At 44.8% G+C, this 26065-nt stretch overlaps 1 protein-coding gene across 5 annotated transcripts in view; it reads right to left on the bottom strand.

Moving 5' to 3' along the window:
* LOC114872287 (homeobox protein caupolican-like) overlaps positions 1 to 26065 on the bottom strand; it is a 61499-nt gene that overhangs the window by 18537 nt on the left and 16897 nt on the right. For 4 of the 5 annotated variants that reach the window (XR_003788743.2, XM_029179351.2, XM_046285602.1 and 1 more), the window contains exons 5-6: positions 11759 to 12154; positions 3806 to 3939 (exon numbers count right to left, since the gene is read on the bottom strand). Coding sequence is in view for 4 of the 5 variants with exons in the window: in XM_029179351.2 (XP_029035184.2) it covers positions 3806 to 3939; positions 11759 to 12154 (530 nt within the window). In the remaining variant the exon portion in view is untranslated. Of the gene's footprint in view, positions 1 to 3805; positions 3940 to 11758; positions 12155 to 24141; positions 24874 to 26065 lie in introns of those variants that run through there. The other variant, XM_029179353.2, reaches the window with a different exon arrangement.

Below are 26065 nucleotides of genomic sequence, written 5' to 3'. Positions count from 1 at the left end.
TTTAAAAGAAACGTACAAATTGTCAGAGTATCAAGATCTCTCTCTCGAAAAAGCGAAAGTGTACGTCGATTTGAATTTATTCCAGCCCGTTCGACGATCGATACACATAATTTCCACGGTGACACGTGTTCCGAGCGATCACAAGCAGAGAATAAAATAACCTTCGTTCGAGCGAGGAACAGGCGAGAGGTCCGTTAAGCGAGAAAGGTCGAGACTCGGCGCGCCGGTTTTTCCTCGTCGAGAAACGGCGAGAGCGGTCCTCGCCGATTATAGAGTTCGCAGATACGCGAGATTTTTCTTGTCGAAACCAATCGCGACCTACACGACGGGCAGAGAAAAATCGGGCATCGGCAACCGGTCCCGGCTCGATCCAATGGAAAAAGATCCATGGATCGCGGGTTTGTCTCTCCTATCCCCATAGCAGACGTCTGTATCTAACGGGGAGTAGGAAAAAGCGGTATCTCCGGATCGGGTCAGAATTGAGTTAGCTCGAGCGTTTATAACCGTTCGAAGTTTCAACCGCGATTTCATCGTTTAACGAGGCGAGCGTTTTAATTGCGAGCCGATCGACTGCGCTAAAGATGATTTTCACCGTTCCAGTTTCAAACGAGGGAAAAGCGACTGTGATGCAATTAACTTCGCTTAACGTAAATACCAACGAGACGAAAGAACGCCGACATACCGATGTTACTTTTTCCTTAGGAATTTCTCGATCGAACCGGAGAGACACCGTTTCACAGTGATTTTTTATTCAACACCGGGATGATACTGCGGAACCGTGGCGGAGCTGAAAAACGAGCAGAACGAAGCGGAGAAGAGAAGGGACGCGGGAGGGTGGTAGCGTCGCTGGGATCTTGGTGAAAAATGGTGTTCGCGAATGGGGAAAAGCTTCGGGGAAGATTTCTACGTTGTCCGCATCTGCGCCCGTTTTCACTCGATTTACTGGCAACTATTCAGCGACGGAACGCTCGGGGGATGAAACGCGCTATTTTTATTTATATACTACATTTTAGTAGACAAATTGATCAATCTAAGTATCGCATCCTGTAAACGTATTTAATCCAAGTGCAAATGCACAGTTCAAAAATTCAGTGTCGCGAAACAGAAAAAAGAACAGATGCAGCTGCAACGATTTCCGCAGGGATCTTTCGGTATTTCGAGCCGGCAAACGACGTATTTCTCATTTCCCGTAATCAGAATGCTCTCGTCGGTCCGTCCCCAATCGAGCCGCTTCAGTTTATAACCCCGATTCAAGCCCCAACGCGAGCAGAGAGTCCGCAAGTTCGAGGGCGTCGTTGAAACAATAGCAACGGCCCGTCGACGAGGAAAGTGGCGAGAGGGTAGCCTCGCGAAGCGAGCGCTAGAAGAGAGGAAGCAGAATACAGGGGACAAATACAGAGAACGAGAGAGAGAGAGAGAGAGGATGGCTCCTCTCGAGCGAAGAGGGCTGTCGTATTATTAAGCAAGTAAATTAATAGAGGCTCCGCGTGGAACAGGGAAGGAGAACCGACAGAGTTGGAGAGGGTGGATATATTCCACGATAAACAATGCCTACGGTTCAGAGTTTTGTGCCTCGCACACGAGCCTCCCTTTTCAACAGGGTTCTCTTTCAGGAGGTGATGTTTATATCATTTTACAGATTTTTAAATTGTACAAATAGAAAATCAATATCTAATTTTGTCAATGTTTCAGTTTGATATTTATGAAAGAAAAAATGGTACAAGCTTATCTATTGAAAAGAGAAGGAAACGAGCGACAGGGAAGGTACGCACGCGTGTGAACCCACGAAGGAGAGCGAGCGTGTTTGTGTGTGGACACGAGGGTTGCTAAGCAAAGTAAGTAAAGCACCTGTGGGAGCTGGCTCGCTTTCGAGGGTGGAAGGAGGTCGGCGGCGTTAGAGGTGGAAGAGGAACGAGTGGGAGAGGAGAGAAGAGGAGAGAAACGAGCGTGTATATAGCGGTGAGGAAGAGACAAGGATAGGTGTAACCGAGGTAGAATTTGCGAGAATGAGATAGACTGGAATTCGTTGGAGAGAGAGAGAGAGGAGGAGAATAGAGAGGCCTGGCGAACGAACAGGCGAGCCAACCCCGGGAGGAAGCCAATCAATAAACTCACTCACTCGCTCTCCTACGGAGAGAGACCTACTGCTCTCCCTACGCTCGCGATCCGACTATATACACACAGGCAACCTGGAAGCCTCCATTACGTACGCCCACTCGGTTGCCTACAGCCATTTTGTAACCGTTCGTCGTGCACCGTTTCCTCTCAAATCTCGCTGGTGTCCTCCATCCCCCGCAGAAGAACCGAAAAGAACCGAGAAGAACCGAGACACCCACCGTTTCCCCCGACGATCACGAGAAACCGGTGAGATCAAAGGAATCGGAACGGTCGCATCGCGAGAGTTCAAGAGAGAAAGAGAAAAGAAAGATCCAAGCTCGATATTGGATCCTCCTTGGCGATTTCTATCGCTCCGGACCGACTAGACCTGTTCGTTCGTTCCCTCCTAATTGTTACGTTACTTTCCAAAACGTCGCACACTTGAAACGTGGAACACGAAAATTGTAACGCTGAACTCATCTCGGGAAAAGGAGTTGGAGAAAAGAAAGAAAAAAATTTTTGGAAAAAAATAACGAAAGGGTGATTAAGATTTACGAGCAACGGGGAAAAATCGAGGGCCAGTGGAAGCCAAGTGTTTCCAATTACGCCTAGCGTCGAAATCTATGTCAATGTCTCATTTTGTCAACGGCACGCGACACATGGTTTTCGAAAATAACCCCCTTTCCCACGAAACTAGCTCCTGCGACTCCCTATGCGACTTTACATTTCCACGTTGCCGTGAAAATTCTTTAAGATTTTCCAATAAAACTCGTCCACCGATGCTGTTCCTTCTACGACGCTCGACAACATTTTCAATTTTAATTCAAGCCCGATAAATAATCGTTCTACCGTTCTGACAGATTTTGATATATCGCCGGGTGTGTATCGCGATGCAACAACGCGTCGAGCATGCTGCGCTACCAAAATAAATTTCCGTCGTAAATCCAGCCCCGTCGGTATTTCGTCCGCCATTATTAATCAAAACACGTATCCGTAACGAAAATACACACCGTTAAAAGTAAGCGCGGGCAGGCTGGCTGAGGAATCACTTACGCCGATACACAGAATGTTTGCGGGAAGAGAAGCGAGTGTCGTTTCTAAGTGACGACCTCTTCTCGCCCATCGATATTCCTCTGCTCGCTTCCCTACAAGATGAAGTACAAGGGTCCTAGTGTTGACAGCACCCTCGTAACTCTTATCCACGAGCAGGAAGAACGAGCATCCGGTTTGCTCGTCACCCTTCTTACGGATTAATTGTCGCCTACCTTCGGTCGAGCATGCGTCGACTTGTAAATACACTTTGAACCCTTTGAAAATGGGAGGGACACGCTTTGTGTGCATTTAAAACCGCATTAAATATTTTTGATGAAATATTTCTATAATTTTCGCTCCGAGAACGAGCTGAAAATTAAAGGTATCGTAAAGGAAAAAGGGCAATCGTCCACTTCGTATAAGCTTCAACGAGGCGGTTAAAACTAACGCGGTTCTTCGATTGGGTGGAGGGAAAGATATTACGGATTCGCGATAACGATAACCATTGCTGGCTGGATACGTGTAGCGAGTACGAAAGATCGTGACTCTTGTTTTAATGGCGGCACCGAGCACCGAGGCATCGAGTACCGTGCGCCAAAGTGGAGGGAGAAGGTAACGGGGGTGGTGGTTTAATCTAATGGAGCCGAGAGACCATGAAACCTGGTGATAAACTTACCCGTAGGCGGCCAGGGTTGGATCGTAGGGGTAGTAACCCGTGGTGGCAGGCTGAAGGGCGGCCGTGCCCCATGCAGCACCCATATCCGCCGTCATGCCCATCCCCGTCGTGTCCTTCAATCCGTACGGATTTCCCTGCAACGGAATAGTATAATTGATTACATTCAGAAGGGTGTAATACGGCCGTTTCTAACGCAGCCATGATTTTACATTATTTCCGCATCGATTTCGCAATAGAATTCTCGAATCAAAGCTGACCACCACCTATGTCGCGGTTTCCAAATCCTGCCGCCCACGCTCGAGCGTGACGCAATTTATGCAAATGTTTCAATCGAATTAAAATCGATCCATCATCTTAAGCGGCGATTTCGCGCCGGTCCGAACGCAACGAGGTCACGCCGGCAGCCAGCGGATCGGTCAATCCATCGTCGAGTGACTGACGATCCGTTAATCGGGCACCACCCACGATCCCGCGTCGAAATGCAAAACTCGTTCGAGCGTAACGAAGCTGCAGAACACCAACGGCAAGGTTATCGTCGCGAAATCGCGAATTTCTCCTTCGGAGAAAGAGAAGAGGCAAAAAGTTGCGAGTTTAACGAGGCAAAGCGAGCAGACGGTGCAATGCTGTCTCGACCGGATACGCTTGCACGCCGACGCGAGCGAGTCGATGTTTCGAGGTGTCGTTGCGAAGCGTACGAGAGCAGAATATACGTATAGAAGTCTCGAAGTGGAAGAGAGACGAAACCCGTTAAGAAAGCGAGGAGAGAAAAGGGAGGAATAGAAACTCGGTGGCTAATGGTAGCACAATGGGATATTATTAGAACGAAAGCTTAGAGGTGTTTGGCGCCAGGAAGTTTCGCGTTACAGAAAGATCGGCAGAAAGGTCGACTATTTAATTCCCTGCGGGCCCATCCCCTCGTTTCGATTTCCAAATCCGCTACCGCGGGTACCCTCGTGGCCCACTGTTTTCTCCTCTCTGCCATTCTTTTTTTTTTCTCTCCCCTTTTTACCGAAGGGAGCGAGAAACAGGCAGAGAGGACGCATATTTATCCCGTTTCCTCGACGCGTTTCTCCCTTAGTCTCTACCCTTTCCACGGAGGTGAATTTAATGGGCGAATCGCGGGTGGTCCAGCGCCTTTCGACTATTGTTACGAAAGCAGTTCGGTTAGCAGTCGATTATACGAGCCACTCTGCCACGATATGTCAGGGCTGGACAGACACACGCGGTCAGGATCGTCGCGTGTTAAAATTACAGATTCGAATTTGCGAAATTTACAGATCGATCTCTTTGTAGCCAGTCAGTCCACGGTCACGACACGCGTCTCATCCTTTTAAACGAGAAACGATGTCGCGAACTGATTATCAGCGAGCACGTGCACGCGCGAGGACGTGTATCAGCTGGAATCGTGCACGACTCTCTCCCTAACACGCAAGTCGGAATGTACATACGTGACGAGTCGCGAAACTGCTAAACCACGGGGGTTGTTTCGTATCAATTCGATTAACGACAGATTCGCGGTCGAATAAATGCGCCGTTTATTCCGTTTCATCGCTAAACGATTCAACCGTCGCGACGGTGATCCCGCACGAACGATAGTAAGAAATAATTACCGATCGAATCGAGATAGAGAAAATTGCTCGACAATTTTCCAATCAAATCGACGATTAAAATGAATTCTATTAAAAAAGAATACAATAACTATTCCAGTCTTGTTCAATTTTAATAGAAATCTATAAAAACTACACGTATCCCATTAATATCAATTCTTGTCGCAGTCGTGAAAAGTCCGTGGAAGCCCGTGTATACCCAATTAGCAAACTCGAGCACGTGGAAAAGTTCTGAAAACGAGTGACAATACGCCGCGTTGGCCGGTGTCTAAACGGGGTTGGCCGGAGTTCGGACTCGGAAACAGTGACAAAAGACAACCGGAGGAAAAGTTGGCCGAATATAAAGAGGGGACCAGAGCGCGGCCGTCACGCGAGGCCTTCAAAGTTAAAGTTCGAAGCTCGGCCAGCAGTTGCTCTGTGATAATTTAATTAACGTCGACAAAGGACGAGGGGAATGAGTATCGACTCGCGGCGATGACGAAGCCGTAGAGAGCTTCCGCGTGGGACAGCAGCTTTCAGAAGCTTCGACGCGATCCATTCTCGGCCACGAAACTAGCCGTTCCATTTCGCGAGATGAGACACGATCAACCGGGGAATTATGTATCCTTGCAACCTCGACGCGGTATGCTATGCTCGCGTTTTCATTTATTTCCTCGAAGAAAGGACCACCGTGATCGCCTTAAAGACGATCATTTTTTATTACTTCTTTTATCGATCCCAGCTCTCGCACCACCCACTTCATTCAATGCTAATACGAATCTTATTATATTATAATGCTCGTCGAAACGACGGCCTACTGCTCGAATCCCTCGCGCTGGTAGCATGTGCTTCCTGCTTAAACTTTATTTACCTGCACGGTTGCTCTAATGTAACCCCATATCTAAGCTTCTATTAAACGAAACTAAACATTTCGATTGAAAATAAATGTTTATTACCAGTTTCATGATTAGTGTCACGTATTCGTGATTTTCATATGTAACCTTTTACACCAGCATTATATATATGTTTATTATCATTGATAAGATTACATTGTATTCGATACATGTTACTAATAACTTCACCCTCTCAGATAAGATTAGTTAACGCGTCAGGCAACGCGAGCAACAACTATTTTCACACGATAACGCAACTTTATTACCTCGATTGGCATACCTGCTTTTCACGATCATTAAATAACCTTGCAACCGCACAGAGCATTACGAATTAAACTTACCGATCTAATTCATCGACTTGAAGATTCATTTATTATTCCTCGCGATAAGAATAACTCAACGACTCGGATCTAATTCGAGTACTCGTAAATTTATTTATTATCCCCGACGATAAGAATAATTCAAAGAGTAAAAGGCTCGTTTATTATTCATGACGATAAAGATAGCTCGAGGATTCGTTTATTATTCGTAACAATAAAGATTGCCGAACCACGCGACAACTGGCGGACTAAAATTTCTATATTTCGTAGAAATCTTTTGCCTGAACGTCGATAAGGTAAGTAGCTGGGGGAAGGGCGGAGGGTGAAAAGGTTGGTGAAAATTCTGAAAATTCCGGTTGCCCGGGTCATTTATGACATTCCAGGCTCGGTTGTCGCGGGAGGCTGAGCGATCGTCGCGTGCACGAAATTGCAGGACGAAGCTGAAATTCCACGAACGACCGAGCCGAGCGGTCAGGTCGCAGGCCGGCTGCAATTTATTGCGATAAAGGTGCAAAGCTATGACGTTCGACGCACCGTCCCGCGACAAATGGCATTCTTCGAGCGTCAATCGGTCAAGCCCGACTAATAACACCAACTACCATCTTGATAAAATATCCTGGGTACAACTTCTACCATCACCGGAATATTTACTCAATATGGTTGTGCTAACATCCACGATTTGAATATCTAGAGAGAATTTTCAATTAAAATAACCATCGATTTCCTTTTACAAGAAAATAAAAATTTATGCGACAAAGGTAATGAATATCAAAGCTGTGACGGGTACGAGAGGGTTAATTTTCAGGATCAACTGAATTATTTGGCCGTTTACGATACGCTTAACATGCAGAATGTTAAGCGACGCGAGGAACGAGCATTACGCCAAGCCGAGGAGCATGACGATCAGCTGGAAAATAAAGATCACCGCGCGTTGCTCTGAACCGAAGCGTGTAGGCACATTGTATCGCATGCAAGCCGCGCGTAACTGCCAATTATAAGAGCGTAAACGTCCGCGATTAAGAGAGCTACGTGTGTTACGCTTATCAATGAGCCGTAAAGTAACGCATTTCGCGATATCGCGGATCGGAATGCCGCTGCAGTGGCACACAGAGACATGCGAACCAATCATTATTCCTAAAACGTTAATATCGAAACGGAAATTAATCTTTTCATTAATCATACTTAACACCGGTCAGACCTTTTCATGTAAAATCAATAGGCGGTTTGATTATGCTAATTTAAAGGAAAGAGCGAGTTACCTCATTTGCAATTATTGCAATTTATTAATTTAAAAATAGAAATTCTTTTGATAAAAAAAATGTTGCAAACGTGAAACATAGAGTAACCAGTATTGATTCTATAGGTAGGTTGTGCCAGCACGAGAGCACCGATCGCTTCTCTCTGTTTCCTTTCCAATCATCCGCTTCCTCTTTCCTTTGAACTCGTTTTCTACGAACGCGAGCGGCAGACCGCACGCAGGAATCGTGCGGAATGCGATTTTTCATCGTCGCGTCGAAGCCTGCGGTCGATAACGTTCCGCCGCGTCTAATCGTCGTCGGGTCGAGGTTGGCCGGTTTATGAATGGCATTATCGTGGAACGTTGACATAATACGCGCACCGGGTGTCAGAAAATATTCCGACAGCAATTAACATTAACGCCGTAGCAGTTAGCCCGCGAAGCGAACTGCGAAATAGCAGTGAAATTTACGTCTGGCATTAAAATCTGCATTCCTTCCGTCTGTGCGCCCCGGTGGCGATAAAACGCCAATCTAAATTAATTTGTCCGGCCGATACACCGAGGCTAATGTCCACCGCGGGGACATTTATAATAGCCGGAGGTGGCGTGGAATCGCGCGAGACCCGTTAAAATCAACGATTACGCGTTCCTCCCGACTGGGGTGGAAAAGGGAATTCGCTTCAATTTAACGAAGCGGAGCGGTTATTGGATAACCGAATGATACAGTTAACGAGTTGATTACCGTGACGGTCAACCGAGCTGCGAATTCAATTAACTCGTATAAATGGAAAGCGAAGGATACTCTTTAAATTGTCGCGGTGAATAGAAACTTTTTCAAATGATAAACGCTTTATATCAACCCTTGGTAACTGAAACGTTATCGTCTATAAAAAGGAGGTCTATTTCGGGGAATCACTCGAGAGAAAGTGAAGAATCGTTTTCAATTTTCCGAGACAGCGAGTCGCGATAAGAAGCATCGATCGTATCTATTGTTATCTATCCAAGGCTGAACTGATCGCGCGGCAAGATCAAACGGACCATCTGCAATAGTAGGTAGATAAACAAGGTGGTTCGAAAAAAATAAAAAATGTGAACCGTGTATTATCAAACGCGTTGGAGATGGTGACTCGATGATAAGGCACTACTCGAGAAATCAATGTCGCGCAATCGATACTCCGCTCGGAAAGTACTTACAAAGAGAAATTTGAATGTCGCAAACTGACTGACTCACCCGCAAGGGGATAAATTCGTTCGTTATCTACGATTCCATCCGGTTCGTTCATTTGTCGAACTTGAAAAGACTGCTATAATGCTGACCAATGAAGAGTGACGTGTCGTTATCGAAAGACACGCGCTGATAGGCTGCGAGCGATTTACTCGCTCGTCGGGGTGGAAATTCATATAAACGAGGGGCAAGTGTGGTATACCGTTATCTCCATTCACTTGGTGCTTTTTATTCAATTTCAATGATAATTTTATTTTATTAATCGAAGGGAAATTAGTCGTACGCGACATCCGGGCTAATTTTCAATCAGTGGATTATCTTTCACTACTTCTCAGACATTTAAGTTAAATAGTATCTAATTGGCACTTAGAACGACATGAAAATTTGAAATGTTGTTGCTAAGATAATCTGATTGACAGTTTTGTATCGATTTATTCTTTAAAGCATTTCGCTCAAGTGTTCGATACACCGAGACAAAATAAGTTGCATCAGTTAGCAAATTGGATTTAAACTTCAGAATACATAAATGGACAGCAAAGGGTTAAGTCGCATCGAAGGCAACGCGGATAAAACTGGTTCTTCGGTTGCAAATATTCCCTGGCATAATCGTCGAGTAGTCTAACTTCATTCTAAACTAGGAACTCGTTACAACCAAGTTGAATATCCAGTCCGTTCGAAACCATTCAGGCTCTACCTGAAACTTGTCCGCTGTTATTCAATATCAGTCTTGAATCGTTGCCGGGGTACGAGATAAATTACTCTACAATTTCGTTCAGGACGAACCAATTAGTATCATTACACCAATTAATTCAAATTTAGCCCTTGGATGAATACTGGGTCGTACTCCAACCCCTTACGAATATTTCAATGTAATATATAGTCCTCTGATCAACTAATTATATTCATTCTATTCAGAATTCAATGAAGTATTCTGGAAAAAGTGTGACAGCTAATTGCAGTAATAAGTAGTTTCTGTTGGAAAATACGAAAGCGAACAATCAAGTGTATTTTTACTTGACTAAAGATACCTGTTGGGAAACGATGCTCCTCGTTAATCTTTCCCTCTAACTAGACCTAATGCACTGATCGTTTGCAACGAGTTACGAGCTGACAAAAACGAAACGTCGCGAAGAAATAAGTGGAGAATTTAATTATCAGCTCTCTTTTCCTCCTCGTTCCTCTCTGGTCGTCGAAGCAAGTCGTATCAAGCGACTCGCAACATCTGGCGAAACGAGTGTTTTCCGAGCAATCTTTTTATCGTTCTCTACCTCCCTGCTAGCCAGTATCCACACGCTCGAGCGGAGATATATATTGGCCGAAAGAGAGATACGATCGGTCGTTTATTTCTACGTTAATTACGTTTATCGGGGCTATCGGCAACGTGCTCGCGATTACCAAACGTTTCGAGTCCATCTACGTCATTGCTGCTCTTACGCGAACGCTCGGAAAAATTTCGTGCGATCATCAACCACTTGATCTGTTCACGCAACACGCTCTCGAATAATTCTGATAAAATTTCCAAATTGAAGAAAAACAACGGTTTCGTCCAGAATTCGAACCTGACTCGCTTGCATCTTGCAAATGCAACAGTCGCGCCTACCCTGTTTAGTTCGCCGAGTCCGCTTCTCTGTCCAGGACTTATTATTAGCCGCGTTTTTTCCGCGTGCGCAACACCAGGACGGAATAAACCGGTGTCTTTGCACGAGAAACGCGTGTTTCACAAGATTCCCTGCCTCCCTGGCGAGCGAGCGAGCTAGCGAACGAACGAACGAACAAAATTCCCCCTGAAATATAACCGCGAATCCATCACTGAGTCCTCGTTAGAGGTAGCGAGACGACGCGTCTTCCGCGAAGCGAAACTTAAACGAGATTATCGCTCCGCTCTCGACAGCCGCGCGTGAATAATTCGACGCAGCCGGCGACGGAGACGGCGACAGAGTCTCCGGGCCTAAAGAGAAACGCGAGAGACGTATGGATTCAGCAGGGCTAAGGAGTTCGAGCAACGGCCGATTCGAGACGTGCCCGGCTTCCGTCACCGGAATTCCAAGCTAATTCGTGGCAAGACCGCGCGCTAATCCGTCTTGAGTTCAGCCGGCAGGAGTAATAATCGTCCGGCACGCCTAGCTCGACGGCCCGATCAATCCTGACGTCGCGTCGGGATGGCCGTCGTTGTAGTTGAAGGTAGCAAAGCGTATTGCAAAACCCATTCTAATTCTTGTCGACGCGGTGGCACGTCGCTCCTGGACACCTCTTTCTACGTTCGAGTTCGAGCTAATAAACCGTTTAATGATCGCGTTTATAAATACCCGTAGCCGGCTCGTAAGTCTTCCGATTAGCTCGTGGGATGTGTAATTTCGCTGATTTATCGTCTCGAAACGAAACCGAGCGAGCACGGTACTTGCGTAAAGCTGGACTTGAAAATTTGTTCGCCGACTGTTGCCAAGCCGCTATACCCCGAATCTCTATCAGTAACGTGTAATCTACCGGTGTAACAATGGCATCGACGATTCGAGCTGCGTACAATGCACGCGCGCGATGCTATTTCCATGCGCAACCGTCGATGAATTATTCATCCGGCGTTACGCAAAACCTACTCGTAATTATCGTTCAACAATTAACCGACCTTCTGTGAAATGCGGAAAAAAAAAAAAATAAGGAACTGGGTCGAATAAAGAGAGACGGAGAGACTCACCAAAGGAGGGTAGAACGCAGAGCTGTCCATGCCGATACTGGGGTAGGGCCCTTGGTCGGTGGTGGAGGGTGTCGGCGTAGGGTAAGAAGAGTAGGAGGTCGCGGTGGGTGCTAACCTTGGATACGCACCCAGGGCAAGCCTCGCGGCGCTGTCGTACTGACAACTGCACACCGTTTGCCCTGTCACCGGGTCCGTCATCATTGGCCTACCGTTCTCGCAGCAACCAGGCCCCGTTGCACCGCCAACCGGGGTGCTAGCACCTCCGGATGCACCCGCCGCCGCGGCGCCCGTCGTCGTCGCCGTCGACGACGGTGAGAGTGCGCCAGGGCTCAACGCACCACCCGACGACATCGCCGGCGACGTCGCCGTCGTTGGCTGTCCGCCGCTCACCAGCAGCTGAAAACATTCAATTTTACAACTTAATTAATTGAGATTCCTCGTCGATACGCTGATTGCTATGTTATATTTTCAAAATGTTTTATTTGAAAAATCAGATTATAGTTTTCACGATTTTGTGAATGGATGTTAACCAAGTGTAACACTGGTTCGAAGAATAATCGAACAGCGGTATTCTTGACGAAAAAGCAAGATAAGAACCAGTTGAGATGTTGTTGATGAAATCTTAAGTGGTAGCTACGTCAAATAATAAGATAAATGAGTCAGATAACTAAATTGAATCGGGTGATTATTAGGAAAAATAGATTTCAAAAATCGTATCAGATATATCTAAAGAATTACATTTAGTTGATTATATTTAGAACAAGACAGATTTCTTTACTAAATTCTAAACGGTAATTCGTCATTATTTCTCGGCTAGTTTTCGTTGAAAAAAATATTGATCGATGCGAAAACAAAAGCTCTTAGGGTAGGATTAAATTAGGAAATCATGTATAAAAATAATTATCGCCGAAAGGGATAATAGCGGTAATTTCGAAAGCAGGTGATACCCGCTTATCGCTACGATCCGATTATAAATATGCGTGCTCGATAACTCGATAGCAATTTCATGTTACTTTAATGGACGATAATCGGGAAGGAGGTAGCGGTATCTCTCTCGTTATTAAGCCACAGATGACACTCAACAATTAATTCCCTAAAAGGATCGTCCCTGACTACGCCAATAAAACTATAATCCGTTCGAGAATATATAAAACGAACCTGTAACGATCGAATGAAAAAAGAAAAGGGGGAAAAGGAATAAGAAAACGTATATCCGCTTGAAATTACGCACGGCATCGATGTTCCCTCGCGATCGCGAACATTCGATAGCAATAATCGTCACGTAATTTCGTGTAACGACGTCCAGAGTACCTCGAATACCATTCGTGGCTTTCGACACTAGCTGGGTAAATTAAATGGAAATTTATCGACCAGTCGAATCGACGATCGAGTAAGTCGAATTACCGGCGAACGATCGTATGCAGGTAGACGAAAGTACTTACTCGAATTCGGTAATAAATTAAAATAGACACAGATTAGTCATGGTAAAAATATCTTTGCCTTTTTCCGTTTAACTCTTCGACGGCGTGAGCCGAATATTCGATGAGTCAAAATTTGTTTTAAATTTAATTTGAAATTCCTGTTTAGTCTCGTTTCTTGTTGCCAAAATATTTTCAAGGAACTCGAAACACGCCAACACCAAACGGCTACGTCAAAACACGATAACAAATATCTTGTCGCGTACACGTTTTCGCGTATAATTGCTACAAGCTGGACAAAAAACGTTCCATGTTTTATGTAACAAAGGATCACCTATTACTTTACCGCCTTATCGTCCCGCTAAAATGGTAAATAGATGCAAATGAATGACACGTTTCAAAGTATGTATTACAGTGTAACCTCATAACGTGTTTCGTGTTAAACATCAAACGTTCAATTGCCGGTTCTGCACTGATCGAAACTGTACACGCATACTTTTCGAGCGAAAGAAGATAAAAAAAAAATATTGTTTATTGATCATCGATCATTTATCTCGTTCGAGATGCAGATCCAATGTCATTCTCGAACATCGTGTCTACGAGATGGAACAAGTTTGTAATTTGCATTCTACTCGGGTCTATGAGAAAGAGATTGATATCGAGCAAGGAGAACGAGACATTAACGCCACTGTAGCCACTTAATTAAAGTTAATAATTTCAATAACGTGCATCGTTATGCGGAAAAAAAAGCGATGTGTCTATCAACGGCAATTATAGCAGTACCTGTTGCACGCACCGATAAAAACGGCATATAAATAAACATACTTGGAAAGAGAATGAACGGGGGGATAATAAATGTCAATGGGTTTTAATTACGCACCGCCTTACATAATAATCCCCTGTTAATAACTCTGTTACAGCTTGGTTGCAAGCAGCTCCCTTTGCAACTTTCGTCCCGAGTACTAGCCTCACCTTCAGAGATACCCACTACGGCATTCGCGACTTCAACTGCGCTGAAACTTCCATTTCATTTGAATAATCATGCAGCTCGCGACTAGCCATATCATTTTTACATATATTGCTCGTAAATGCCTCCGCGGTGTTAACGAGCACGCAATAAAAAGAGGTGAAACTTCCTCTGAATAATTAACCCTGGATTTCCAACCAACCTGATCGAGTATAGATCACCAAATAGCAATAACTATACGTAGCAGGATCTTTCCTGACAGCCTTATTTTATCGTTTGATCCGGGGCAACGTAAAACTAGGCTTTTATAGCTAGAATTCACGAGGAAAGGGTTGCTCGAGATACATATATCGCGGCAGGCTTCTCCTCGGTAAATTAGCTGGCGGTAAATGAGGATGAAATGAATCCCGGTAATTAATACGACAGAGGGCTCGTAGTTATTTCGAGAGAACGGAGCTTCACGGGCGACGGAGAGCGAGAAAGGGAAGAGAGGAGAGAGGGCTGATAAAGGGAGAATCCGAGGAAAACAGGGAGAGAAGATACGGTTCGCGCACGTACCGTCTCTTCTATTCGTAGAGGAGAGTGTCGAAATCGGGGACGGGCCGGGGCCCGCCCACGGGAAACCGTGATAAATAGGATCAAGAAAAACATTATTTTTCTTGAACGCATAGATTTTCCCTTCGTTGCTTTGTTTTCACGATGATGGAAGGGAAAGAAAAGGAAGCGAAACGACGGAGGAAATCGTGTCGCCAGATAGTTTATTTTTTTTTTATTCTTTTTTATAACGTATCTTCCCGTATCTCTTTTTCTCTTCTCCTCTCCTCTCTTCTCTTCTCTCTGTGGCGTGGACGTGTTTACGAAAAACGGGATTCCACGTCGCGCTAAATAGTCGTAAGATATTTCGACGCCCGTTGACGGCAGCTACAAATTTCCCTTGATAATTTATCGCCGGCCGATACTTAAATAGCGTCCCGCCGTGAAATTGGATGAGAACGACGCGAGCCGATCATCTTCTGGCCCGAACCTTTCCTCTTCGTTCTCCATTCCGCGACCATTCGTATGCGACTTTTAATTTATCTTAATAAACGAGCTGTTGTCCAGACTCCATCGCGAAATTCTTCTTTTTCTTTTATCTTTTTCTACGCTTTCGTGGAGATTTCCCAGAAATGAATTTTCTCTTTGACTTTCAATTTTCAATTTAGACATTTGTAGCGAAAAATAAAAAGAAAACGTAACACTTTTCACCGTTGTTTCTCTATTTGCACCTGAGCTAGACTCGTTAGTCCCATGGTCGTTGGAACGAAAAGGTGGAGCAAAAATAGAGGATAAAAAGAAGGCAGGCAGGCTGGAGAATGGAACGAGGTAAACCGAACTTTCGTGAACAAAGAGGCAAGAGAAGAGGAAGGTGTGGTGTGGAACACCTCGAGGCCGTGACAACACGCGTGCGATTCTGCGTGTGTGTCCCCGTGCACGCACCAGTTTCTTTCTCTTCCACCACTGTTTCGTCGTCCTAGCTAGCAACCTTTCCTCTCCTCGTTGCGGCTCCTCCAGCGAGTAGTCTGGAGCCATTCACGCCCTGCTGGGTTTCCCATCGGAACCTTTTAAAAGGCCGCATTCACCCCCGCGGCAGCGAGCATCACCGCGAAAACCCTGCGATCCCTTGGCCTCCGCCAAGACTCCTGATACGTCCCTTTTCTTTCCTACGCCGCGCCGTTACCTTCCACTTCCTCATCCCCTGTCAGAACCCTACACACGTTCCACGCTCGTCGACGATTCGGTGACGCTCGACGTTTGCAAATCAACCCCTCCGAAGGGTGAAACGCGCGAGCTCTTCGGGTAGCTGTCGTTTTCCTCTCGCGCGTCGAAAATACTGGTGTAATTGAGAAATAAAGTCGAAATAGACTCGTAGAAGAGGTTCGTGGAAACGGTAACTATGGTACGCGAGAAGTAGTAGCGCGTGATGTAAAGACTAAGCGGATACTCCTTGGATGTCGATAATGAGGAATAATTTGCCGGTACGAACCTGTAATTTAGATGTAAGTGGCTCGAGTCTTTATTCCGCATGGTAGCGAATTTACAATGTATTCCGTGATGCAAGTATGCGAGTTAAGTTAAATGATTTGCTATTCTTAAGACTTTCGGAGCGTCTAATATTGTAGATCCATGTTATCTAATTAATCTGAATAGTAAATATTCCAAGCGTGGATTACCCAATCGGTAATTAACAACACATCGGAAATACCTGCTCAAAACTATATAGGTATTATATTTGATTATGCGGAATATCTTAACGAACGATCTAGCGATAAAGATCATGAAAACGGTGTTTCAGTATCAGAGGCGATGAAAGAAACTCGGTCAGCTCTTCAACTTTCTCTGAATAATACAACTGGATTAATCTATCCACGATCTCGGTATAATAATAAGTCTACACAAATTTCAACTACACCCTTCGATATAAAAAAATATTTCTATATCATTTGAAAAGTGAACGTAGGAACATGAAAGATGTTGGAAGTCGAATCTTCGAAGAGGAAAACTTGCCAACGCAAACGGTTCTTCGTAAACAGGATTACACGTGTCCAAGTTGAGCTAAGCAGCGGTTTGATCGCGAGTTATCGGTGCCTCGTGCAAAGTAACTGGAGAAACTTGACAATGCCGGGTCTCGAGTGCACGCGAACACCAACAGATCCGTGTCGCGCGAGCCTATGAATTCGATTCTCCATCGAGATTAACTCTGATCCGCTTTGATCGAACGAACGAGCCCGCTCGAGGAGAAATAACGCGGCCGGAGGAACGCAAACACGCGCGCGCAATTCGCAGGAAAAAGATGGCGGACAGGGAGATCACGAATGGACACAGTCTCGCCGACCCTCCCCCTTTCCTTCCACCATGTGTCTCTTTTTCTCGAGTACATCGAGAGCCGAGGAATCTTCGGTCCTCCTCCCCGAATCCTCCTCTCCACCCGCCCCGAATCTTGTACGACAACAATACCCTCCAGATCTTGATGCACCCCTCGTCTTCACCGGCGACAAATTAACCGCGACGCTGATTTTTGCGCCACCGAATCGCTTTAGTAAGCAGTCTGAGTGTGAAATTCTATTGTTTCGAAAGTGAAAGTAAACTTTTTCTTTTTATCAACATTGTTGGTAATAAATATTAACTGTCACGAATAATTTGAAATAAAATAGAAAGCGAAGATTAATGCTACCTTGTTGCATTAAAAATTATAATTCTCGAAAGTGAAACTAATCGAACTGTAACGCAAACACCCACAACTTCTCGAAACTTTTTCTATCAGTAGCATTTCTGAACGACGGATTAATAGCACTTATGTGGATTAATAATGATTATAATATGTCTCAATCTGTCGTGAACGATGTTTAATCAGATTTCGAGCTTCGTTATCTGCTATCTATGAAACGAATATTCTTTTATCTTACACGTCAGAGATACTCGATAAGCGCAAAATATAGTATCGGGAATTCGTCTATTTCATTTGTATGCCACAAGTATCTTAAATTCATCTTTTTTCTTTGCACCCTCGAGTTGAACAGAGAGAAAGAGAATGGTGGTGGTTTTCGCAAGATTTTTATTTATAGCAACCACATCGTATTTTTCAATCCGTGCACCCCCAGAACGTATAAACAGAGTCGTAACAATGGAAACGAGGAAAAGATCCGGTAGTAAAGTTTGAAATATAAAGAAGGCCATGATTTCTGTCCGTGTCTGGTGAGCAACGACGGACACGCACCAGATGCCAGTGAAATATCGTATGGTAATGACGGCAACAATTTAACGTTAATTACCTCCGGGGGCTAAAGGGCGCCACGGAATGCCGCGAGCAGTTTCGTGAGCGTTCCTTTAAAAACGTCGAGATGGAAAAGGATGCGAAAGCTCGTCAGGCTGCCGGCGAAGATCTATTTGAAGCCCTAAAGACTCGGTTAAAGTGGCTGTAACTCGACGTTAAGAAGGCGTGAACGTTAACTGTACGAGTGACGGGTATCTTCTGGTATTTTTATGCGGCTTGCCGCGAAACGTTTCTTTACCAACCGAGTCAATTTTTACGAGGAATCTTCAGCCTCCGACCGTTTCACGAGAAAATCCTTCGACTGATAGTTATCGCGATTTGCGATTTTTTATTTCGCGGATAAACACGTGAAAAGTAATTTCTTTGATCTTCGCGATCTTCCGCCTATTTTTTCTGCAGCTTTTCGTGTCTCGTGTTTTCTACTTTGACTGAATTTTGTTCTCGAGTAAAACTCAATCCACAGAAAATACACGGATAGTTTTTCTAAGAAACGACATTCCTGCAGGATCGAACCATGATCCGTGACCGATCGGGAGACTTCTTCTGGCGAAGAAACTACGAAAAAGAGGGAAGCCTGCCCGAATTATTCGCCCTGGCTCTACACAAGCAGGTCGTCGTTCCTACGGGTACGAGACACGCGTGCACCTTTAAAGAGCGGGTAACCGGTTCCCGTGACGTGCGTGTACGGTTCGCTGATGCACCAGGACCATCCGGTGGGTAAGTACGTGCGAGAATCGGAGCCGTAATTGTTGATACCGTCAATCATCGAGGAACAACCCTGTACTAAGACTGTTCATCTTCGTGCATCCTACTGAATCTTCGTTGAATGCCGGATAAACACATCGTGCACCGATAATAACAAACCCTATAGCATCACGGGAGTTAACGAACCTCGAAATTCTCGCCATGCGTGTTAAACGTGAATCCTAGCCAGGCATCATGGTAACCGATCGAACAACGATCGACAAAGTAACAATTTCACTTGGTAATAATTACAGCGAGCTGCCGTGTATCGCGAAGTACACGCCACTGAAATGATGTACACGAATTTCAAACGGTCGAATAATTAAAAGAAGAAGAAAAGAGGACGAATGTTGGAAAGAAAGGCAGAACGGAATGGAAGGTACACCGGTGACGGTACTCGAGAACGGGTGTAGAGAGGGAAAGAAAGAGAAAGAAAAGAGAAAAGGAGAGACGAGGAGAGCGTAGGCCACGATCCTGAAAACCGATATTACGGAGATATCGAGCGCTTCCGTGTCCAGGGCCGTAATTATACAACGGCGAACCGATGTACCCCATCGTGGTATTCGCATTATCGCCATATTACAGGGGGCGAACGTGTAAGTTGGAGCGAACAGATGCTTGACCGTCGATATCCAAGTGGCGCGAGCGTCGAGCGGAGGTGACGTTCGAAGAAGCTGGCAAAATCGAGCTGGTAAATAGCAACGATCGATCGACGTGGTTCCTTCGGGAATCGAGGGCTCCTCCGTGTTCGTTGCACGACCGTGATTTCTCAGATCGAATTCAAGCCGTACCCGAGGTTTTCATTACGTTCGACCGTACGCAGATTCGACTTCGCACGAACATGATATATGTAAACAGCGGATTTTCATACGCGCGAATCGATTGATCGCACGATATTTCATGAAAATTCATTGATCACACAAATCCTCGGTTCAAGTCGTAATAACACGAAGCATTTGTAAAAAGTATGAATTGAAATTAAATTGATTTGCTATCGGAGTGAACGCGGAATAGTAGCAAGGTTAAAACGAGCAACGCAAGTATGATGCAGCTAATAAATTAATCGCTAATTATTTGCCGAATGAAAAAGTAATTACTCTCGCAACACGCGCATACTTATAACCGGCGGAACAGATGTTACCGCGTAGAAAGTCGACCTGTTCGACGTGTTTCACCGCCGCTGACAAATAACGGAAGGATCGAAATCGATGCGTTCCCGGTGAATTTAACGAGCAACGCGGCTCATTAACAAATGAACGCTCGATCCTAAAAAAAAAAAAAACCGAACCTTTTACGTAACCAATTATTCCTAAAGCTTTGCTCATAGTCAACGCGTCGGTGAAACTATCTTGCATTGTCTATTTATTCAAAAAACAAGGCCACTAATGGTAGTTAACGCGTTAATTAATATCATTAGCGGAGTTAACTCGAAAGTACAGAACGCATCCTACGCGTGTATCTAACATTTACAAGGCACAGGTTGCACACCGGCATATCATTAACATCGTATTAACTAGATCCGTGTTAACACCTTGCTTCGCCCCTTACGCATCAAGTTTTACAGAGGAGCTTCTCTAGATTCCCTGCTTTATTTTTTTATTCTTCTTTGCCACATCGTTGGTTCTCGTTGCCGGTGCCGCCTTCTCTATCTTATCGCTAAACCACTACTACTCGTTTTCATCGGTATTTTTTGCCGCCGCTTTGGGAAACATAAATCGCCTGAATATCTGCCAACAACTTCGTTATCCTTCTAAGCGAAACTTGATACGTGTATTTACGAGCTGGAAGTAGAGAACGAGTTGTTTCTTTTTTTTTTCTCTCTCGTTGTTGTTGTTGTCCTTCTTCGAGCACGCATCGCGTGCGTATTCTCATTGTTCTCGACAAAAAACTATAATCGAGGGCCGTCAGGCGTGAAAGCACAACAGGTTTTTTTTCTCTCCTCTTTCCGGTGCATTGTCATTCATTTTATCTTACGACCGGCGCCGTATTCGGAGAAATTTCGATTACTGAATGAAGCGAACGGTACACGCGTTACCGAACGACAGATTCATTCATTCGATGTTGAATCGTTACGACCGAATGGAGAGTACGTACGCGGTTACGCGTTAACCGTGGACAATGCCGGTTTGTGCCGTATTCTATAAATATTATTAACATTAATTTGATTCATTACTCGTAAAGAAAAATTCAGAAATGGAAGTTCCTGCACGCAACTGCCAGTCAATCGCTAAAACTAAATAAATCATTCGTTGACCACTACTCGTTTCGATGCAGTTAAGTGAAATTTCCATTTTATCGTGGCTCTTTGCTACAATAATTCAGCCCAATATCGTGTATATTTGTATATTAACAGCCGAAAACATTGTGTACAATTGACGGATTTATTCTTGGCAAAAGGTTCAACTACAGTTTCCACGAACGAATTAATAATTTGGAGCTAAAGATAAAATTTCTTAAGTGATACGAATTTGAAAATTTCACTCTACATGTATGTTTGTTATTTCTAGCTGTCTTTACGAGCGAGGGAATAAATCTTGGACTTCTTATTTTTATCTAAACGCGGTGCTCCATAAAAGTAGAAGAGAAAAGAAAGTGACAGGACTTCATAAAACGGTACTTAAACACACTCGCGACACTTTCATCCGGTTTTCTTAATTAAATGTGCCATTATAAAGCGTGTTTTCAATCGGACGGCGATAAACATAGATTCTTTTTTCCTTTGACGAGGAAAAACTAAATGTCCCTGTCGTTTAACGCGCAATAACATCGGGATGAATAAAAAAAAAAAAAAAAGGAACGGTACAACAAGCGGTATTACTACTGGATTCTCTCCCTTTGCTGACGGTAAATATATTAACTGCCTAATCTGTAATCGGAAATTTTACGATTCGACCGGCCATAGGCCGCGACTCGCGCTATTATAAATTCACGTAAGTAGGCTATAAACTCCAATTATCGTTACTCGCATTTCCGTGGCAATGATCCGCGTAAAATATTTATTATCCTGCACGACGGGAATCGGCGACGCGATCGTAAAACATTCTTGGACACCGCTACGTGTGCTTTACTCGCTGCGATCAATGTTTTCATTATTCCCACCTTGTAATTAATAATTTTGATTCTAATTGCCGTCGAAGGATATTAATTTTCTTTTTCAAATCGTAAATAAAATTAACCTGACAATCTAAATAAATGAAACGATTCGTGTGAGAAACACAAGTAGCAAGAGGGTTAAACATCTGAAAGTTCGAGGAACGTTTAATCAGCAAAGGAAAGAAAAGAAAAGAGAAAGGGTATAACAAGCCCTTTTATCATCCGGTTAATCAAAACGAAGTTGAGCCCGTGCTTTTGCGAGGCGCATTAAAAGGAACAATGCGACGCGATGCAGCTTCGCCGATGCAACTCGCACCTTTCTCGCGGGCCCATGCGGGTTACAAACCTACCCGTATTATTATCTAGCCTCGCACCGTTGCACCTGCGCGTAAAACGCGTCGTTTGCTCGGATGCTGTTATTCGCTTTCCGTTTCTTCCTTTTTTCGGCAACGGAGCATCGCACGCCTGCGCCCCGCTGCCGAATCTCCACGCCGCCCAAACGCTGCCACCCGATCGTAAATCAGAATTTCATTTTACCCTTTGCCACCGATACCCTTTGCCCTTCTGACCGGAAAATTTACAAGCGACAAAACTGGGTTACCAAACGTACGCGTATAGTGAAAGCTGTACGATACATTAACACATTGATGACCGGATGGACACTTATTCATTGATCGATTCGATGTTAATTTATCATTGAGCGAATAGCAATTGACTACCGTTTAATCGACAACGATTTATTTGCAACTCGATGAAAATATTAAATTTTTTACTTTAATAAATACGAATTTGCTGGAATGGATTGTTTTATTAATAATAGAAAATTATTGAGGTATAATGAGGTGTAGAATGATGAGAAAGTTAATGCTTTAGCATCTAGTTTCAAGCGTCTATAAAGGAATTCCCTAGCTGGCTATAGGGTCACAGTTTGAGAAGTATAGATGAAATATCTGTACGCGCAGAGAGCAAAGGAATTTTAATCGCCTCGTAATTAATTTAACTCGCCACCTTGGCGCACGATAAATCTTCTCGATACCTACTGACCGGAGGCGTTCGGTATAACTGTTTATAAACATTACTACGACAAGCATCGATCACAAAGGGGTTAAAGCCAGTCCCTTGTTCAGGTAAAATTACTAGAGGACCCTACGTTACCCTATTAACGATCCTTTCAAATTTGCTAATTAAGGAATGTCAATGGATAACTCCATTTAACCTTTTACAACCATAAACACGAAGTTGTCTTAAGCAATTATGTTCGCATTGGCGTAAACAAAGAAAATTAAGTATGGTCTGTTTATTTTTGAATGAAACTCTATTCTGGTTTAACCGTTGACGGGTCAATCGTGACCTAGACTTATTTGTGGCTATTTAAGAGATTCTCTATTTCAAGATTAATTAACAATTATTATTAAACATTTTCTTAAGCTTTTAAATAGTATAATAGTAGCAAGCGACGGCCGTCGGTGGACATTTAAGAGGAACAGGTGCATCTGTACTACACCATCCATTTCCCTTCACAAAATCTCGCTTTATTGGTGAAATATTAATGGAAATCAATTTTTATCGAACGTATCGTGTAAACGTCGAACGTTTTATTACCATCGTATGAATGATTTGCGTATTAATTGTCAGATATGTGTATGGGATGGTGAGCTCAATAATGCACGCGATGCTGCAGTTTTGTACCTTTTTAATGAAAATTGCTGCGTCAAAGAGTCTGTGAGAAAAAAAGAGCCTACTTTGAACCGAGTAAATGAATGATCTCGTGACGTGTAGTCTAATAAGGGGCGTAGGATTTAATTAGCGGTTGTCTGTCTCACAATGCGCTCGCTTTCGCGAATAAAAAAAAGGGAAAAAATGAGGAATAATCGGCTGGTGGTGATTAGCAATGATTCTGAAATTGCAACCCTGTAAACGACCATCATTAAACGAATAATTAAGGTACGATTTTGCAGACAATGGAACTATACCGTTATGTACCCGTCCTCCTCCTCCTCTTTAATGCTAATTATTAGTGCTTGTCAAGACAGTTTGATTGAAAAAGCAGCGTGTTGTACTTGTAAAAGTTTACAGCACGATTCTGGACGATATTATTAGATTAGTAACTAAAAGTCAGGAACTTGTTAAGTTATCATAAACATTACGAGAAGTTGGTGATTTCAATGGCATTACTATTATTGAAAATTATTACTTATTGCTCCTATCTATTTAAATAAATAATTTTCGTGATCGTGAGTTATGGCTATGGATATTCGAAACATACGGGAAAACAATCGATCCCGATGAGGATTAATGAAATTGAATCGTGGAATCTGTTCGAGTAACTGATTTAGAATTTACGACTCACCTGGGACGCCGACGGATACGAGTATCCGAACTGCGCGTACGCTGACATCTCAGCCGGGTTCGACGGGCGTTGACGATCACTTCTATATCTCTCCGTTTCTCTTTCTAACGACCCCTGTCTCTATTTATTTCGATGTCTCTCGCGGCTAACGAAGAATTAGGTCACAACCGCACCTGCACGCACAACTACAACACTGTTTGATCACTAAGTCAGTACCGGTGTCGTCGGGGAGCTGATGCAAGAGGCGAAGGTGGTAACTAGCCGACAGGCGACGTACGAACGCGACAGTTCGCGAACGGCGATTGCCATCAGGGTGTTTTGGAGTCCGAAACGGGACATCCGAGTATCGAGCACATGTCAGCGAAGCAGCGTCAGCTCGCAATCGCCGACGGAACGTGGATGATCAACAAACACAGTCCTCGAAGGTGTTTCACACAGGTGGATATCCAACGAAGGCACGAACAAACGGAACCCGAGACACCTAAGCGACGAAAGAACTTCTACACTGGAACAGAATCGTGGTGGAAGATGATTCTCACCGGGGTTCCGCGATACGCGTCACAACTCGGCTCACGTCACCGCGAGAAAAAGGGAACGGTAAATCGAGGAACGTTGTCTAAGCACGGCGTCAGGCGATGGGACGGACATTCGGACAGACGACGAAGCGTCACGAGCGATTAGTTATAGAGTTCGTTCCGTTCGTTCGGTCCGTCCCCTGCTCTCACAGGGCACTCCAGTCTGCGACTGACTCGCCACCACTCACACCACTTCATCGGCCTTCCGCTCCGCTCCGTCCCAGTTCCCCCTCTGGCGAGGAAAACCGAAAGCAACCACCGTGACCCCCCACTCCGACCACGTGGGACGTGGCGCTCGCGCAACCGGCCAATCCCCAGCCTCGGCTCAACCTTTCGGGCGTGTCACGTGGGTCGTAACGAGCCACCGGATTCGTTCGCCGTTTGGCGCGCGGGCGTCCTTTCGAATCGAACGTGCCCACGAGCTAAAACGACGCCTTTCGCCGCCCCACCCGGCGCGTATCTACCGTGAAACGATCCCGCCGACTACGCTGCCGTTTCCCCGCCGCGGCTCGACAAACGGCCACGACGGAACAAGGAGAAACGAGTATGTTTACGCGAGTCTACTCTTGTCAACCCGACGGCGAGGGACTTGAATAAATCTGCCCTGCCAGCCTCTCCCTCCGAGCCGTTCTCTATCTTTTCTTACCCTCCCCCTCGACGAGCCACCTTCTTCCGGCTTATATCGCGCCATTGTCCGGCTGGTGAAATCGCCGAGTACTACGATGCGTCCCTGCCGCCTGTTTCCACGCTTCTCGAGCTCGGAACTTTGTTACGGCTACGTGACGCGAACGACCAAAACGTTCCAGTTCCAACGGGGACAGCCTCGACAGTTTTGCAACGCGTCCAGGCGTCGAGACGTTCGTTGACGGGTGATTTTTCAAATTTCTACGAACGTCTCGGTCAATTTGCTTCGCGGAATGTTTCAAATAAACCTAACTTTGTCACGCTTTCGTAAAGCTTGCGGTTTTTAATAAAACACCCCAACCGCGATACGGAGTCATTTGATTGTTCAATTATTTCGAGTAGCGTACGAGTCGGTTCGCTCTAAATCGAATCGAATATTCTGGGACGAAGAATCTCACGGACGAAAGATGTCGGAAGGATTAGCCACGGGGAACGCTCGGTTACCGTGCCGTTTAGAACAATTTCACGGGTTATTAGACGGTGGCTAAGACCGTTCCTCGAGAAGAAGTATTTATCCGGCAAATTAGAGTGTCGGGGATTAGCAGCGGAAGATGACGCGCGTCTGCTTCCGGAACACGAGTTTCCTCGGCATAATTTACAAACCTGATCACCTTATAGTTTGTAAGGTAAATTTGAAAAAATTTGCGCGTTGAAGATTGAAACGC

The sequence above is a fragment of the Osmia bicornis genome, chromosome 5 (genome assembly GCF_907164935.1).
Source record: "Osmia bicornis bicornis chromosome 5, iOsmBic2.1, whole genome shotgun sequence".
In the NCBI taxonomy this organism is placed as follows: domain Eukaryota; kingdom Metazoa; phylum Arthropoda; class Insecta; order Hymenoptera; family Megachilidae; genus Osmia; species Osmia bicornis.
Note: the sequence above shows the minus strand (reverse complement) of the source record. Positions and strands in the feature narration are given on the sequence as shown.